At 40.6% G+C, this 14,119-nt stretch overlaps 1 protein-coding gene across 1 annotated transcript in view; it reads left to right on the forward strand.

Moving 5' to 3' along the window:
• nrn1la (neuritin 1-like a) overlaps positions 1-14,119 on the forward strand; it is a 36,590-nt gene that overhangs the window by 6,871 nt on the left and 15,600 nt on the right. Inside the window, exon 2 of the mRNA XM_043707472.2 lies at positions 10,676-10,826. Within this exon, the coding sequence (XP_043563407.2) occupies positions 10,708-10,826 (119 nt within the window). The 5' untranslated portion in view covers positions 10,676-10,707. The remainder of the gene's footprint in view (positions 1-10,675; positions 10,827-14,119) is intronic.

Consider the following 14,119-nt stretch of genomic DNA (forward strand, 5'->3'; position numbering starts at 1 on the left):
CAAGGACTGTGCCTACAAAGTGAAGAATGTTTATCTTGATGGTCAAATGAAAATCTGGGTGTGATTTGGAGATTTACAGTTAATTGTTAGTTTGCTCAAGGGCAGTTTATGAGATTTCAATGGTGTACACACACCTGAAAAGCACAAAGTCATATGAAGTGGGCTAAAGATAATATAAAATACACTGTTAAGTATCAGCAAGTAACAAGAAGGGATTGAAGAAGAATTGCTTAGAAAATGCAGGCTGGGGGGACATCTATCACAATTCACACTCTATCACAATCTATCACACTCATTCTTATACCTCAGAGCTCTGGTCACCTTCTGCTTCAACACAGTCCTCCAGAATCCCAGGAGATACATAGAGTCATAGAGATGTACAGCACTGAAACAGAACCTTTGATCCAACTTGTTCATGCTGACCAGATTTTCTAAACTAATCTAGTTCCATTTGCTAGCATGTGGCCCAGGATTCAATCTTTTCTCCCAGGACCAAAATCCATAAAGTTAAGCTTGTGGCATTTAGGATGTGTCCAACTATCTTTTCTGGATTGGATTCATAGGTGTTCAACCATTGTGCTCATACCAGCTCACATCATGATCCAGGACCAGACTGAGATGGAGGTTTGATTCAAGGATGGGATTGGACATCCAGGAGAAGCAGTCAGCCTCACAATGGGATTGGACCATTGCCAAAGTTCCTGGTTAATGATTGCTGGTTGTACCCATATCTAGAATTAGATATCAGATGCATCAAGATGGTTGGCATGGTGATAGCTATCCTGAGGAAATCTTGCCACAAGGCTGAAAGATTATTCTTGTTGTACAGCTGATGAGGACATTTCTAAAAACAAAGGCTGTTAAAATAAACAGTGAAACTTTTTTCTCCTTTGAATTTCATTCAATATTCAAGTCAGAGTTCCAAATTACAGCCTTGCCAATCCTTCTCATGAAGGCCAAGTAATTGCTAATCTTGCTGTTAAGGGCTAATTCTGCTCTCTAAGTGGGACTGGAAGAGAATGAGGGCCAGTATATTATTTTCCTATTTCCAACCAGCATTCTAAGAATGAGTTTGCAGTGTATCTTCCTCATTTGGTTTGACCTCTTTTGGATTTTCAAGCTGGTACTTTTAAATAGGTTATTGCTCCTTGTATTAAAAATTCCGAAATCAGAATACCTCATCCTTTGTATTTGCAGATTCAGATAACATTGATTTGACCTTACTGTGACCTCTCATCAGGCTACAGGACATGCACTCAAATAGGCCAGAAAGGAAAAAAAAAGGCATTCCTGCCCCCATTCAATCATAGTAATCATATGGCATATGGTTAAATTTTATACATCAAATATGCAGAATTAATTTAATATATTCTGCTTTAATTGAATATATTCAAAAATCTTGACTGTTGTGGTATCAAATATATCAAATGCAAACAATGCTGAGAAAATATATCAACTTTTCTCTTCATATTTCTCGACTCTCTGGAAGCTACTGTCTTGAGCTAGAATATGATTCTGTGCGCTCGTCAGCCAATCCTGTCAAGGTTAGACAGAAAATGGCAGTGGACCATTCAAGCAGGAGAGATGGCATAGTTGAACCTGCCAGATATTTTTGCCATACTGAAGAAAGCTTACACCTGAAACATTAACTTAGAGTCAGATGGTAATAGAGATGCACAGCACGGAAACATACCCTGTGGTCCAACTCATCCATGCTGACCAAATATCCCAACATAATTTGCCAGCACTTGGCCCATATCCCTTTAATCCATTCTTATTCATATACGCATCCAGATACCTTTTAAATGTTGCAACTGTACATGACTCTATCACTTCCTCTGGCAGCTCATTCCATACATGTACCACCCTCTGCGTGAAAAAGTTGCCCCTTAGGACCCTTTTATATCTTTCTCCTTTCACCCAAAACCTAAGTCCTCTAGCTTTGGACTCCCACACCCCAGGGAAAAGACTTTGCCTATTTATCCTATCCATACCCCTCATAATTTTATAAACCTCTATAAGGTCACCCCCCGGCCTCCAAAGCTTCAGGGAAAACAGCCCTAGCCTATTCAACCTCTCCTTATAGCTCAAATCCTCCAATGCTGGCAACATCCTTGTAAATCTTTTCTGAACCCTTTCCAGTTTTACAACATCATTTCAATAGGAAGGAGACCAGAATTGCACGCAATATTCCAAACATGGCCTAACCAATGTCCTGTACAACTGCAACATGACTTCTCAACTCCTGTACTCAATACCCTGACCAATAAAGGAAAGCATACCAAACACCTTCTTCACTATCCTATCTACCTGTGACTCTATTTTCAAGGAGCTATGAACCTGCACTCCAAGGTCTCTTTGTTCAGCAACACTCTCTAGGACCTTACCATTAAGTGTATAGGTCCTGCTCTGATTTGCTTTTCCAAAATGCAGCACCTCGTGTTTATCTAAATTAAACTCCATCTGCCACTTCTCAGCCCATTCTGATCAGCCTGTCTGATCAAGATCTTCCTGATTTCTCCATCTCCTGATGCTGCCTGGCCTGCTGTGTTTTTCCAGCCTCCTGCTTGTCTACCAGATATTCTTGCTATTCTTGGCTCAGACCTTTCAGTGCCCATTGCACTGTTCCAGCTGAGAGTAGCTATGGTAGTACAGATTAGTCAGAAATGACATCCACTTGATTGGTTTTGATGCATTTTCATAAGATCTGAAAAATATCACTGATGATGAGAAAACAGGACGAAGAACAGAAAAATGTGTTTGGAGGAGAGGTGAACATAAGTGTGTAAAGCAGCAATTTATAATTCAATGGATAACTTACTTTTGAAATAGCAAAAGAAAACAATTCATTGTGAATGTGAGCAGAGCCCTGCTTTCTTGTGTGAATTCCAACCAAGATCTCCTTTTGATTTTTTTAAATAAACTTGACTTTTTACTTTGGCAGGTTAGATGTATATGGATTATATTGGCACCAGAGCCATGAGGGTTGTAAGGATATCTGGGAAATTTTCTGGAATCAATGGATAATTTCGATTCTGAAACTTCTTTTTTACCGCCAAATAGGTCTTATTATTAGTTCATTGTCAAGAAACTGTATAAAGATCTAACTGTGCCACTGTTTCATTCTTTGAAGATATTAATTGTGTGCCACTTCATTAATGCTGTCCATGAGATTGTAGTTCTTCTTTCCTGAAATTTGAAAATAAACAACTGAAGACAAGCTGTTTAAATAGTTCTAGATCAGATAGCCAGGTTTACTTGAAGCTTTTGCTTGCATCAGTCAAAATTAATACAATAACCTCATAATCAACTCAAAACTGAACTGTTAATATTCTAATTTCACAGTAGTCACAGTCAGCAGGAACACGGCCAAGATGCAAGAAATCACCCCCATGTACCCGGAACGGATTATCAAGTATAGGATTGAGTTTGTGGTGAAAAGCACTTTCTTAATTGCCGATGTTCACGAGGGATTTATTTGAGTAATTTGGGAATTGAAGTAAACAGCAGTTGTTGCACGCAATGTTTAGTCCTGCTGCTCCCTCCCTGTAAAACACAGCACGCAACTGGGACATTTGAACTGAGCAACCTGTCAGTATGTTATTTAGTTCTTTCTTGAGTACTTTGAAATGCATTGTATCTTTTTAACTGAAATGTGATGGGACAAAAGGTTATTGCAAATGTTCAACAGGTGTACAATACAAAGTGGAGTCTGAGAGATTGCTAAGAGCTGATCTTTCTGAATTTACTGCATTCACTGGCATACTTCAGAGCAGTGGGAGGCACCGGGTTTGTGTTGATGACACCCTACCTGAGCTGTGTTAGAAGAAAAGGGAGAAGGAAAAAATAGTCATTTTGGTTCTGAATGGTCATATGCACCCCCTAGTGGATGATGCAAGAGCAGCATTCAAAGAGAACTGAGAGCCTAATTTGATGATTAGCCCAACATCCTCCAGGTGGGAAATGAGCTTATTTGTTATTTTAAATAGCTTTAAAAGAAAAACAACTTCCTAGTACCTTAATGGGCCGTAGCCCTACCTGGAAGGGAGCTCAGGCATATATTCAGAAGATATGACTCATGGCCTATACTCTGCTGAAAAGCAGTGGGATACTGTCATTCACCTTGGTTTCCAATAGCTAGTGAGCTGGGTGTGGGGAACAATCACACAAGGTTATTATTCTGTGGAAATTTAATGGGTGCTGATGACCCTCATGGTTAAATAAAGGGCTGACAAATGATTAGTAAACCTATATGCATATTTTCTTCAAAACTGATCATCTTGTTGGTTAACGAGGTGGTCGGGGAGCTCAGGAGAGTGAATAATAAGCTAAAAGTGCATATTGTCACTGATACATTGCTGCAAATTCTTAGACATTGCTTGGAAACATACAATATGTTAGCATCATTGACACAGCATGTCACAGTGCATCATTGTCAACAGAGGTTGTCATTACAAAATTGACCTTGACTCTCAGCATTGATTTTAATCCTCTTTCCACCCAGAAAAGAAAACAGAATGCCATTGGCTGTTCAGGGCAATGAAATTCAAAACTAATCTATGCAAAGGTCTCAAAGCATAGAGTGTCCTTCACTGTCACTTCAAAAAGATGGAACCAGATGAAAACAGTGTTATCATTGAAAAATGGCTTACTGTATATGTAAGGATAGAAGTACAGAAATCATATTCTGAGATTAAAGAAGAAATTGCAGGAAAACTAGTAATGTAGAATTCTGTAAATATTCTACTTATGGTGCATGGCTGCAGAGAGTTGGAAATCTAATTAGTTTGGAGAACCTCAGGATTCCCTCTTGGAACTTTTGGGTTCACCAATCCCATTGTGGTAATCTACATTTTAGTAATTACCATGCAGGCTCAATTGATCCATTTGAAAATTGTGACTGAAGCACATTCTAATCCAAGGCATATTACCAATGTGGATGTATACCAGATCATCAGTGATGTTGTCATCTTGCACCTTTTTGTGAACCACATCCTTCAGTAAAGGTTTCTGACAAGAAACAGGTGATGAAACCCCTCCAAATGTACATCCATGGATTTCTCTCAGCTCCCCATGTGTAAACACCATCTGATAACAAACCTTTCTGGATCATGACCAATCTTGTATCAGTGACCAAGAATCCAGAACCAGGATTTATTCTCTAATACTTGTCAGTGGAGATTGCAAAAAGATTAGATAGTTAAATTAAGGGAAATGTTGGTAATGTCCTGTTACTAGCTCAAACATGCAACCATAAATATAGATTTGAGTTTGGGGGGAACAGCAAGAGGAATTCCAGAATTTAGAGGTGGAGAATAAGGCAGTATTGAGTATACAAAATATTTTTGGCAGGATGGCAGGTAATCCTTTCAAGATACAAAGTGGCATCAAGGAGCCCTAGCAAAACTGGACACAATGAGAGTCAGGGGGCAAACTCTTCAGTGAGTGGAGTCACACTTGACACACATAGGATGATAGCCGTGGTTGTTGGAGGTCAGTCATCTCAGCTCCAGAACATCTCTGCACGAATTCTTCAGGGCAGTGTCGTAGGCCCATCCATCTTCAGCTGCTTCATCATTGACCTTCTTTCCAACATAAGGTCAGGGATGTTGACCGATGATTCCACAATGTTCAGTACCATTCATGATTCCTCAGATACTGACACAGAGCATGAACAAGGTTTGGACAATATCCAGGCTTTGGCTGACAAGTGGCAAGTAACATTTGTAACACACAAATGCCAAGCAATGACCATCTCCAATAACAGACAATCTAACTACTGGGGACATTCAATTGTGTTACTGTCACTGAATCACCCACTATCAACAATATGGGGATTACAATTGACCAGAAAATCAACTAGACCTCCCATGTAAATATAGTGGCAACAAGTGCAGGTCAGAGACTAGGAATACTATGACGAGTAACTGACCTCCTGACTCCCAAAGCTTGTCCACTATCTACAAGGTACAAGTATGGAGTGTGGCAGAATACTCCTCACTTGCATGGGTGGGTACATTTCCAAGAACACTCAAGAAACTTGACACCATCCAGGATAAAGCAGCCCACTTGATTGGCACCATATCCACAAGCATCCACTCACTCCACAACTGACATTCAGTACACACTGCTGCTATCTACAAGATGCACTGAAGAAATTCACCAAAGATCCTTAGATAGTACCTTCCAAACCCACAAACCCTTCCATCTAGAAGGACAATGGCAGCAATGTCATGGGAATACCACCATCCTGACTTGGAAATATATTGCTGTTCCTTCACTGTCACTGGGTCATATCCCTGGAATTCCCTCTATAAGGGCATTCTGAGTCTACCTACAGCACATGGACTGCAGCTGCTTAAGAAGACAGCTCATCACCACCTTCTCTAGGGCAACTAAAGATGGGTAATAAATGCTGGCAAGCTGGTGATGCCCATGCTCCTCAAGAGAATTAAAAAAACACAAATTACTGGTGAAACTCAGCAGGTCTGGCAGCATCTATGGGGAGAAAGGAGAGTTGACATTTCAAGTCTGGTGACTCTTCATTAGAACCTTTTCATGTTCACCCTCTCCACATTATTTTGGTGTTTGTGCCTATATTTTAGAGAGATTCACCGCTCTTACTTGACTTATTCATCATTTCCAGCCCATTCTATGATAAATTGCACCATTATACTATATGTTTTATTGTAATTGAAGGAATGTTTTTGATCGTTGTTTTGTTGAATATTGATTTTGAAATGCTTTAATTTGATGGAGTACAATATTTTATGCAGATCTTTTGATTAAAACACAATGTTTAAATTATATTCCAGCAGATCCCCATTAAAGTGTGCATTATTTAATAATTGGCAATTATTAAATTTGGACAGTTTATAATAAGTAATTTTAAGGATGTGGGTTTGGTGAGCTAATGACCAATTCTCAGTATACACTTTGTTTTTTCTTCTATTTTCTAATGTTATTACTTGGTTTATCTAAAACACAGCATTGCTTTCCTGTGCATTGATCAATACAAAAATCTGAAACTTTGTAGTGACAATGTGCATATGGTCACTGTTTATTTTCAATCACACAATTAGCTAAATTACATTTAGTGTGAGATCAGATAGCAGATTAAGAGCTTCAGAATATCTGTGTTCTTTTACAAAGTGACCTCTCAAACAAATGCAACAGCTGGGAGCAAGTTGATCAAAGGGCATAGCAGAATTAGTTTAGACAAGGGGACTGCATTATTTGCTGCTAAGTCATGGCCTTCTGTATAGTTCAATTTCAGTAAAGTGCATGTACATGTTACATAAATTATTAAAGACCTGAAGATCCAAACTCACAACTGTCTTTCATTTGGAAGGAAACAATTCACACATATTAAAGTGTAATTTTAACCTGCTTCATTATGCATTATCAGACCATCTCTTAGTTACAATTTATTGTATCTTTTCTCCATGCCCAATAGCACATACAGCCATAGAATCATAGAGCTCTATAACATGGAGACAGGCCCTTTGGCCCAAACTGGTCCATGCTGACCAAAAACTGGTCCATGCTGAACACATGTCAAAACCTTTTTCTTTCATTGTTTACTGCAGCCCATTATTCTCTGGGTGATGGATTGAGGAAGTGGGAGGTGGGTGGAGATTGGAGGAGGCAATCATTTCACAATGATCAGATGTGAATATTCTGCTGTACGTGAACTCAGTGTTTAAAGAGCAGAACACTTGTCTCTTGCTTATGGGACTATGCCGAGTGACATAGCCCAACAGCCAGCGGCGTTAACAGAGAGCAAAAGTTCATTTCAGTCTGATATCCTGCAAGATATATTTTTGTTTCTAAAGTAGTATTGATGACTGAAATCATACCAGCAGAATGAGTGAATAAAGGAATATAGGAATATATAAGACTGGAAAGACTGCACTTGCAATAATTAATAACTCAATCATTCACTCCCTTAAATACCTAATTAATTAGCTTGAATTTCTTTTAACCTTCTTGGTCTGTCCATTTCACAATTATTCAACACTCTCTGAACAAAACTTTTAAGATATCTCCCTTTTCACTTCTAAGCTTAAACCATGTCCCCTACTTCTAGAGTTTGTGGGTTTCTCCAACAAATTATAACAGCTCAATTGTCTGTTCTTCTGTGCTCGCCTTCTCAACATCGCCTTATGGCTCAGATGTTCCAAGGTGTACTTTTCTGTGTTGCATCTAATATCTGGACATCCTTGCTGTAGAATGGTGAGCAGAACTGTACACATTACTGCAGGTGTGATCATACCTATGCCTTGTACATATTTAACAGCATCTCTGGAGATTTGTCCTTTATCCTTAGATATTTCACAAACTGGTTGACTTTCCCTATTGCTGACACTCACTATACTGTTGATTTTAGTAAACTATCCACCTACTGCCGGAGGTTTCTCTTGTTGGTTACCTAGAGACAGTTTGCTTGTATTCCCACAGTCTGCTTTGCCTCTCTAATTGCAGTACCTTTAATTTGCTAATTTGAAATTCCATTAGCCATTCATCAGGCCACATTCCAGTGTTTATTCTGCCCAGATGGGTTTAAAGGCAATATTTAAAAGGGAATAGGTAGAATCGGAGAATCCTCCATTCTGTCCTGGTCAATATTCGTTTCTTATCAAACACCATTAAGAAGAGCAAATTATCCAGTCATTGCCTCACTGTTCCATGTGAGAGCTTGTTGCAGCAAATGGTTACTATGTCACCTACATTACAACACTTCTAAAAAAACCTAAATGGATATAATGCACTCAGGGAGACAATCTGAAGGTGCTACATAAAAGCAGGTTTTTCTTCTCTTATTATGTAGCTGTCTTTTGCAGTAGGCAATGTGCAATCTTATATTTCAGTTTTCAGCTTTCCAGCTAAGTTACATGCCTCGACTCCTCAGTGATAATATTTGGTATTGTAGATTCTCTTTGGCTTTGGTAAGCAAAATGAATCATGACCAGCTCAGTCAAATATTCATCCATTCTGAAGGCAACTGCTTGGCCCTAAAGTATTCTGTACTGTGATGAACAGACAATTGCTACATCAGGCCAGTGGGACTGTTCAACTTGAAAAGGGTGGCATAGGAAAAGCAGAGCAGGTCAGGCATCTTCCGAGAAGCAGGAGAGTCAATGTTTTGGGCATATGCCCTTCATCAGAAATGGGACTGTTCCTCTTTCCTTATTTAAGATTTGAAATGTCAAAGAGCGATTGGCCAATTTGGATGTAGTCAGAATGATGTTGACTCTATGACTTGTATTTGATTAGTTTTGCTTTTGAAAAGAGTGACAGTAATTTGTTGCTGCTAATCTCTCAGAAAGGTTTACATCGAGTTGTCCTCTGTGTTGATGGGAACTGTTTCAGGATTAGAAATGTTGGAACTAAAGAACAGGAGAAGACCACTTTGCCCATCAAGCCTGTTGTGCTACTTAGGTTTACAGCCACCTGTGACTTAACTCTGTCTTTAGCATGTACCCCCTTATAGATATATTTCCTATAACGTGTACAAAATTTTATTACACACCTCTGGAATGGGTAGGACCTGAATTCAGGCCACCTCTCTCAGAGATAGCGACACTACTAGTGAATCACATATCCTTTTATACACTTGATGAACAAAAACAATCAATCTCAGATAAAATAAACAATTAATTTAGCATTTATGGAAGAAATTTCCAAACTTTTACGACCCTGTCTTGAAATGTTTTCTCTTCTGATGTCACCCTCAAAGTAATTCCAATTGTTATACAATGCCCCCTAGTCCTAGACTTCCTAACCAGCAGAAATAGTTTCCTTCAAACCAATCTAACATCCAACATATCTTGACATTTTAATCAAATTATCCTTTACCATTATAAATTCCAGGAAATGCAGATCTAGTGTGTGTAATCTCTCCTCGCAATTTATTCGATGGAGTCAAAGTATCAACCTGGCAAAGCTACTTCAAACTTTATCAGAAATTATGTGTTTCTAAGGTGCGGTGTCTAGCACTGCTCATAGTACCATCTTAGCTTTTAGCTCAGTTAGCTCTTGTGTTACTATTTGAATGCAACTAGACTCATGTCAATGCAAATGACTAGTACCTTAGGACACTTAATTCTGGTCAATTCTGCCCCTGCCCATGTTTCATTTCCAGCTGCACAAGCTGCTTGTATACATCTTGAATTAACATTATATATTAACCTTGCTTGTGCCTGTGTGATAACATGAAACAAATGGCTGCTTTGCTAGCTGGGGGTATTATATTGACTATTGCATTCACACTGGTTATACAATCTCAGCATGAAGAAATCCTTTTTGCGGCCAATGCAACTTTCAGTTGGAACAAAAGTAATCTTGAAATAACACTTCTAAAGGAAGACATTTGTTCCAGCAGAGAATAGCAGTGATTTAAAGAAACATTCACAGGCTAGATCATTTTACAACTTCTCAAGCCTTGTCACTTTGCTGAGGAGGGTTTCTCAACTGGATAGGAGCTAAACTAGTGTGAGGTAAATAAGGGAGAAAATTAGACCAAATGTTTTGTTTTGAAGAAAACAGTTTAAGATCACTTAGAAGTAAGAGTGGCAGATGCAAACAGGTCATGTTTGTACTCAAAGTACTGTTTATTATTGAAGGCTCATTCTAACTCTGTGATATGTGTAATGATCTTCACTTTAACTTCCAGCTCTCCTCTTCAGTGAAGCTGGTGCGACTGGCATGAAATGTAATCACATATACAAAGGATTTGCTGAATGTTTGTTGAAGTTGGGAGATAGCCTGGCCAAAAATATCGAAGGGGAGGCCGAAGAAGTGAAGGAACTGGACACGGTTTGCCGGTGAGCTTATAGATATTTGCTACAAGGAGATGGTTCTCCTGGTGTTCTTATGGTCAGGCATAGAAATTCCACTTTTCCACTGTTAAAAATCACACAACACCAGGTTATAGTCCAACAGGTTTATTTGGAAACACTAGCTTTCAGGGCGCTGCTTCTTCATCGGGTGGTTGTGGAGAATAAGACCATAAGGCACAGAATTTATAGCAAAAGTTTACAACTGAAATGACATATTGAAAAAGACCTGCATTGTTTGTTAAGTCTCTCATCTTTTACATGAGATGATGGAGCAGCGCTTTGAAAGCTAGTGCTTCCAAATAAACCTGTTGGACTATAACCTGGTGTTGTGTGGTTTTAAATTTTGTCCACCCCAGTTCAACACCGGCACCTCCAAGTCATCTTTTAGAATGACCATGTTGGTTTCAGTTCTTTCAGATGTAAATTCCAGAACTTTTTTAAAAGTTCTCAAGCGAACTTTCACAATAGGTGCTGTGTCAGCTCAGATAATACATTGAAGGGGTGGAGTTAAAGTTTGTCTGTCTGTGCCCCAATGTTCAGACTGATTCTATTTCTAAAAAAGGGATTTACAGAGTCTTACATGTATTCATGCAGTTTTTGAGCAAAATAAAATGTAATTCTGCAAGTACAAATTCAACCCACAAACATATATGTGGGTGTGTGTGGGGAGGGTGGTGTGTGAGTGTCTGTGAGAGAGTGAGTGTCTATATGTGTATGTGTGTGAGTGTAAAGGGGTATACGTCTGTAAGATGATGCGTGTGGGAGTGTATGTGTGAATGTATGAGAGAAAGCTTATGTATGAGAGAGGGTCTGCATTGAGTGTGTGTGTGTGTGTGTGTGTGTGTGTGTGTGTGTGTGTGTGTGTGTGTGTGTGTGTGTGTGTGTGTGTGTGTGTGTGTGTGTGTGTGTGTGTGTGTGTGTGTGTGTGTGTGTGTGTGTGTGTGTGTGTGTGTGTGTGTGTTGCAATGCAGTCAGGTCATCTGTAGTGTGACATAAACCCAAGGTCCCAGTTGAGGCCAACCCCATGGGTACTGAAATTGGCTATCAGCCTCTGCTTGGCCACTTTGTGTTGTTGCCTGTCCCGAAGTCCACCTTGGAGGATGGTCACCCGAAGGTCCGAAGCCAAATGTGCTGGATCACTGAAGTGTTCCCCAACTGGGAGGGAACACTCCTGGCTTGTGATTGTTGTGCAGTGTCCACTCATCCATTGCCATAGCCTCTACTTGGTCTCACAAATATACCATGCTTCAGGGCATCTTTGCCTGCAACGTACGAGATAGACAATGTTGGCCAAGTTACATGAGTACGTGCCATGTCCATGGTGGGTGGTGTCCCTTTTGCAGTGCCTGCCGTGTCAGGGTTGTATAAAGTTGTCCTGAAAGCTGGGCAGTTTGCTGCGAACAATGATCTGTTTGAGGTTTGGTGTTTGTTTAAAGGCGAAAAGTGGAGGTGTGGGGAAGATCTTGGCGAGGTGCTCATCCTCATCGATAATGTGTTGCAGGCTGCGATGAATGTAGCATAGTTTTTCAGCTCCTGGGAAATACTGACAATGAAGGATACCCTGTTGGCTGCTACCCGTGTCTGTCTCCTGTGAAGTTCGTTACGGTTTCCTGCTGTGGCACGTCGGGACTGGCAGTCGATGAGTTGAGCATCGTACCCCATTGTCATGAGGGTATCCTTGAGTACTTCCAAGTTCCTCCTCACCTGAACAGATCCTATGTGTACGTGGGCTTGTCTATAGTAGCCAAGCCTGCTCTGGCACCACCATGGAAAACGTTATCACCACGGGGAAGTCGATTGTCAACTTATCAACTCCCACACCCTTTAACCAGAAAAGATTGAAGTTCTTAGCAGGGGTCTCAATTTCTGCCCCACCATCAAAATGGACCCTGTGGGTCTTGCAGCAGACACGGAGGAATTCATCAGATGAATGAGTCTCTGAGAATTCTCCCAATGAGCCCACCGAGAACTGGAACAGTCATCACAGGGATTGGTAGAGGGGCAACCAAAGAAGGAGTCAACTTGGACCCCACCAGAGGGCCACTGCCCTGGGCTTGACATGTATGCTCAAACCGTCAGGAAATATATAAATGCCAGATTCATCACCTGCACACACAAGGTAGAACAAAACATCACCCGATCACAACTGAATGCTATCCATGCTCTCAAATCCAATCGCAACATTGTCATCAAACTAGCAGATAAAGGAGGAGCCATTGTCATTCAGAGTAGAACAGCTTACTGCACGAAGTGTACCGACAACTGAATAACAAGGCAATTACCAGCCAATCTGACCAAAGAGCATACCCGTGAACTAAACATATTGATCAGGTCTTTGGATCCAGTCCTTCAGAGTTCCCTACGTGCCCTCTTCCCACATATTTCTCGTATAGGTAACTCCTACTGAATTCCGACAATACACAAAGCCAACACGGCAAGACATCCAATCATTTGAGGCATTGGGACCCTGTGTGAGAACCTCTCTGGCTATGTCAAAGGCATTTTGAAACCCATTGTACAGGGGACCCCCAGCTTCTGTCACGACACTACAGAAACTCAGCACCCATGGACCAGTCGAACTGGGAACATTCATCATCACAATGGACGTAACAGCACTTTACACCAGCATCCCCCACAATGATGGCATCATTGCAACAGCCTCAGTACTTGACACCAACAACTGCCAACCTCCGAGCACTGTCCTACAACTCATCCGCTTTATCCTTGACCACAACGTCTTCACCTCTGACACCAATTTTTCATCCAGACACACGAAACAGCCATGGGGACAAAATTTGCACCCCAATATACCAACATTTTCATGCACAGGTTCAAACAAGATGTCTTCTCTATGCAGGATGTCCAACCAACACTATACATCAAGTATATTGACAACATTTTCTTCCTTGGGACCCATGGCGAGGAGTCACTGAAACATCTATACAGTGATATCAACGGGTTTCATCCCACCATCAAACTCACTAAGGACTACGCTTAAGTATCTGTCTGATTCTTAGACATATGCATCTCCATCAAGGATGGGCACCTCAGCACCTCACTCTACTGCAAACCCACAGAAAACCTCACAATGCTACACTTCTCCAGCTTCCACGCGAGGCATATTAAAACAGCTATCCCCTACGGATAAGCCCTATGCATACACAGGATCTGTTCAGATGAGGAGTAACGTGAGGAGACACTTGGAAGTATTCAAGGATGCCCTCATAACAACGGAGTACGATGCTCAACTTATCGACTGCTAGCTCAGACATGCCACA

The sequence above is a fragment of the Chiloscyllium plagiosum genome, unplaced genomic scaffold, assembly GCF_037043375.1.
Source record: "Chiloscyllium plagiosum isolate Xiang-an unplaced genomic scaffold, Cpla_swu_hap1 HiC_scaffold_17, whole genome shotgun sequence".
In the NCBI taxonomy this organism is placed as follows: domain Eukaryota; kingdom Metazoa; phylum Chordata; class Chondrichthyes; order Orectolobiformes; family Hemiscylliidae; genus Chiloscyllium; species Chiloscyllium plagiosum.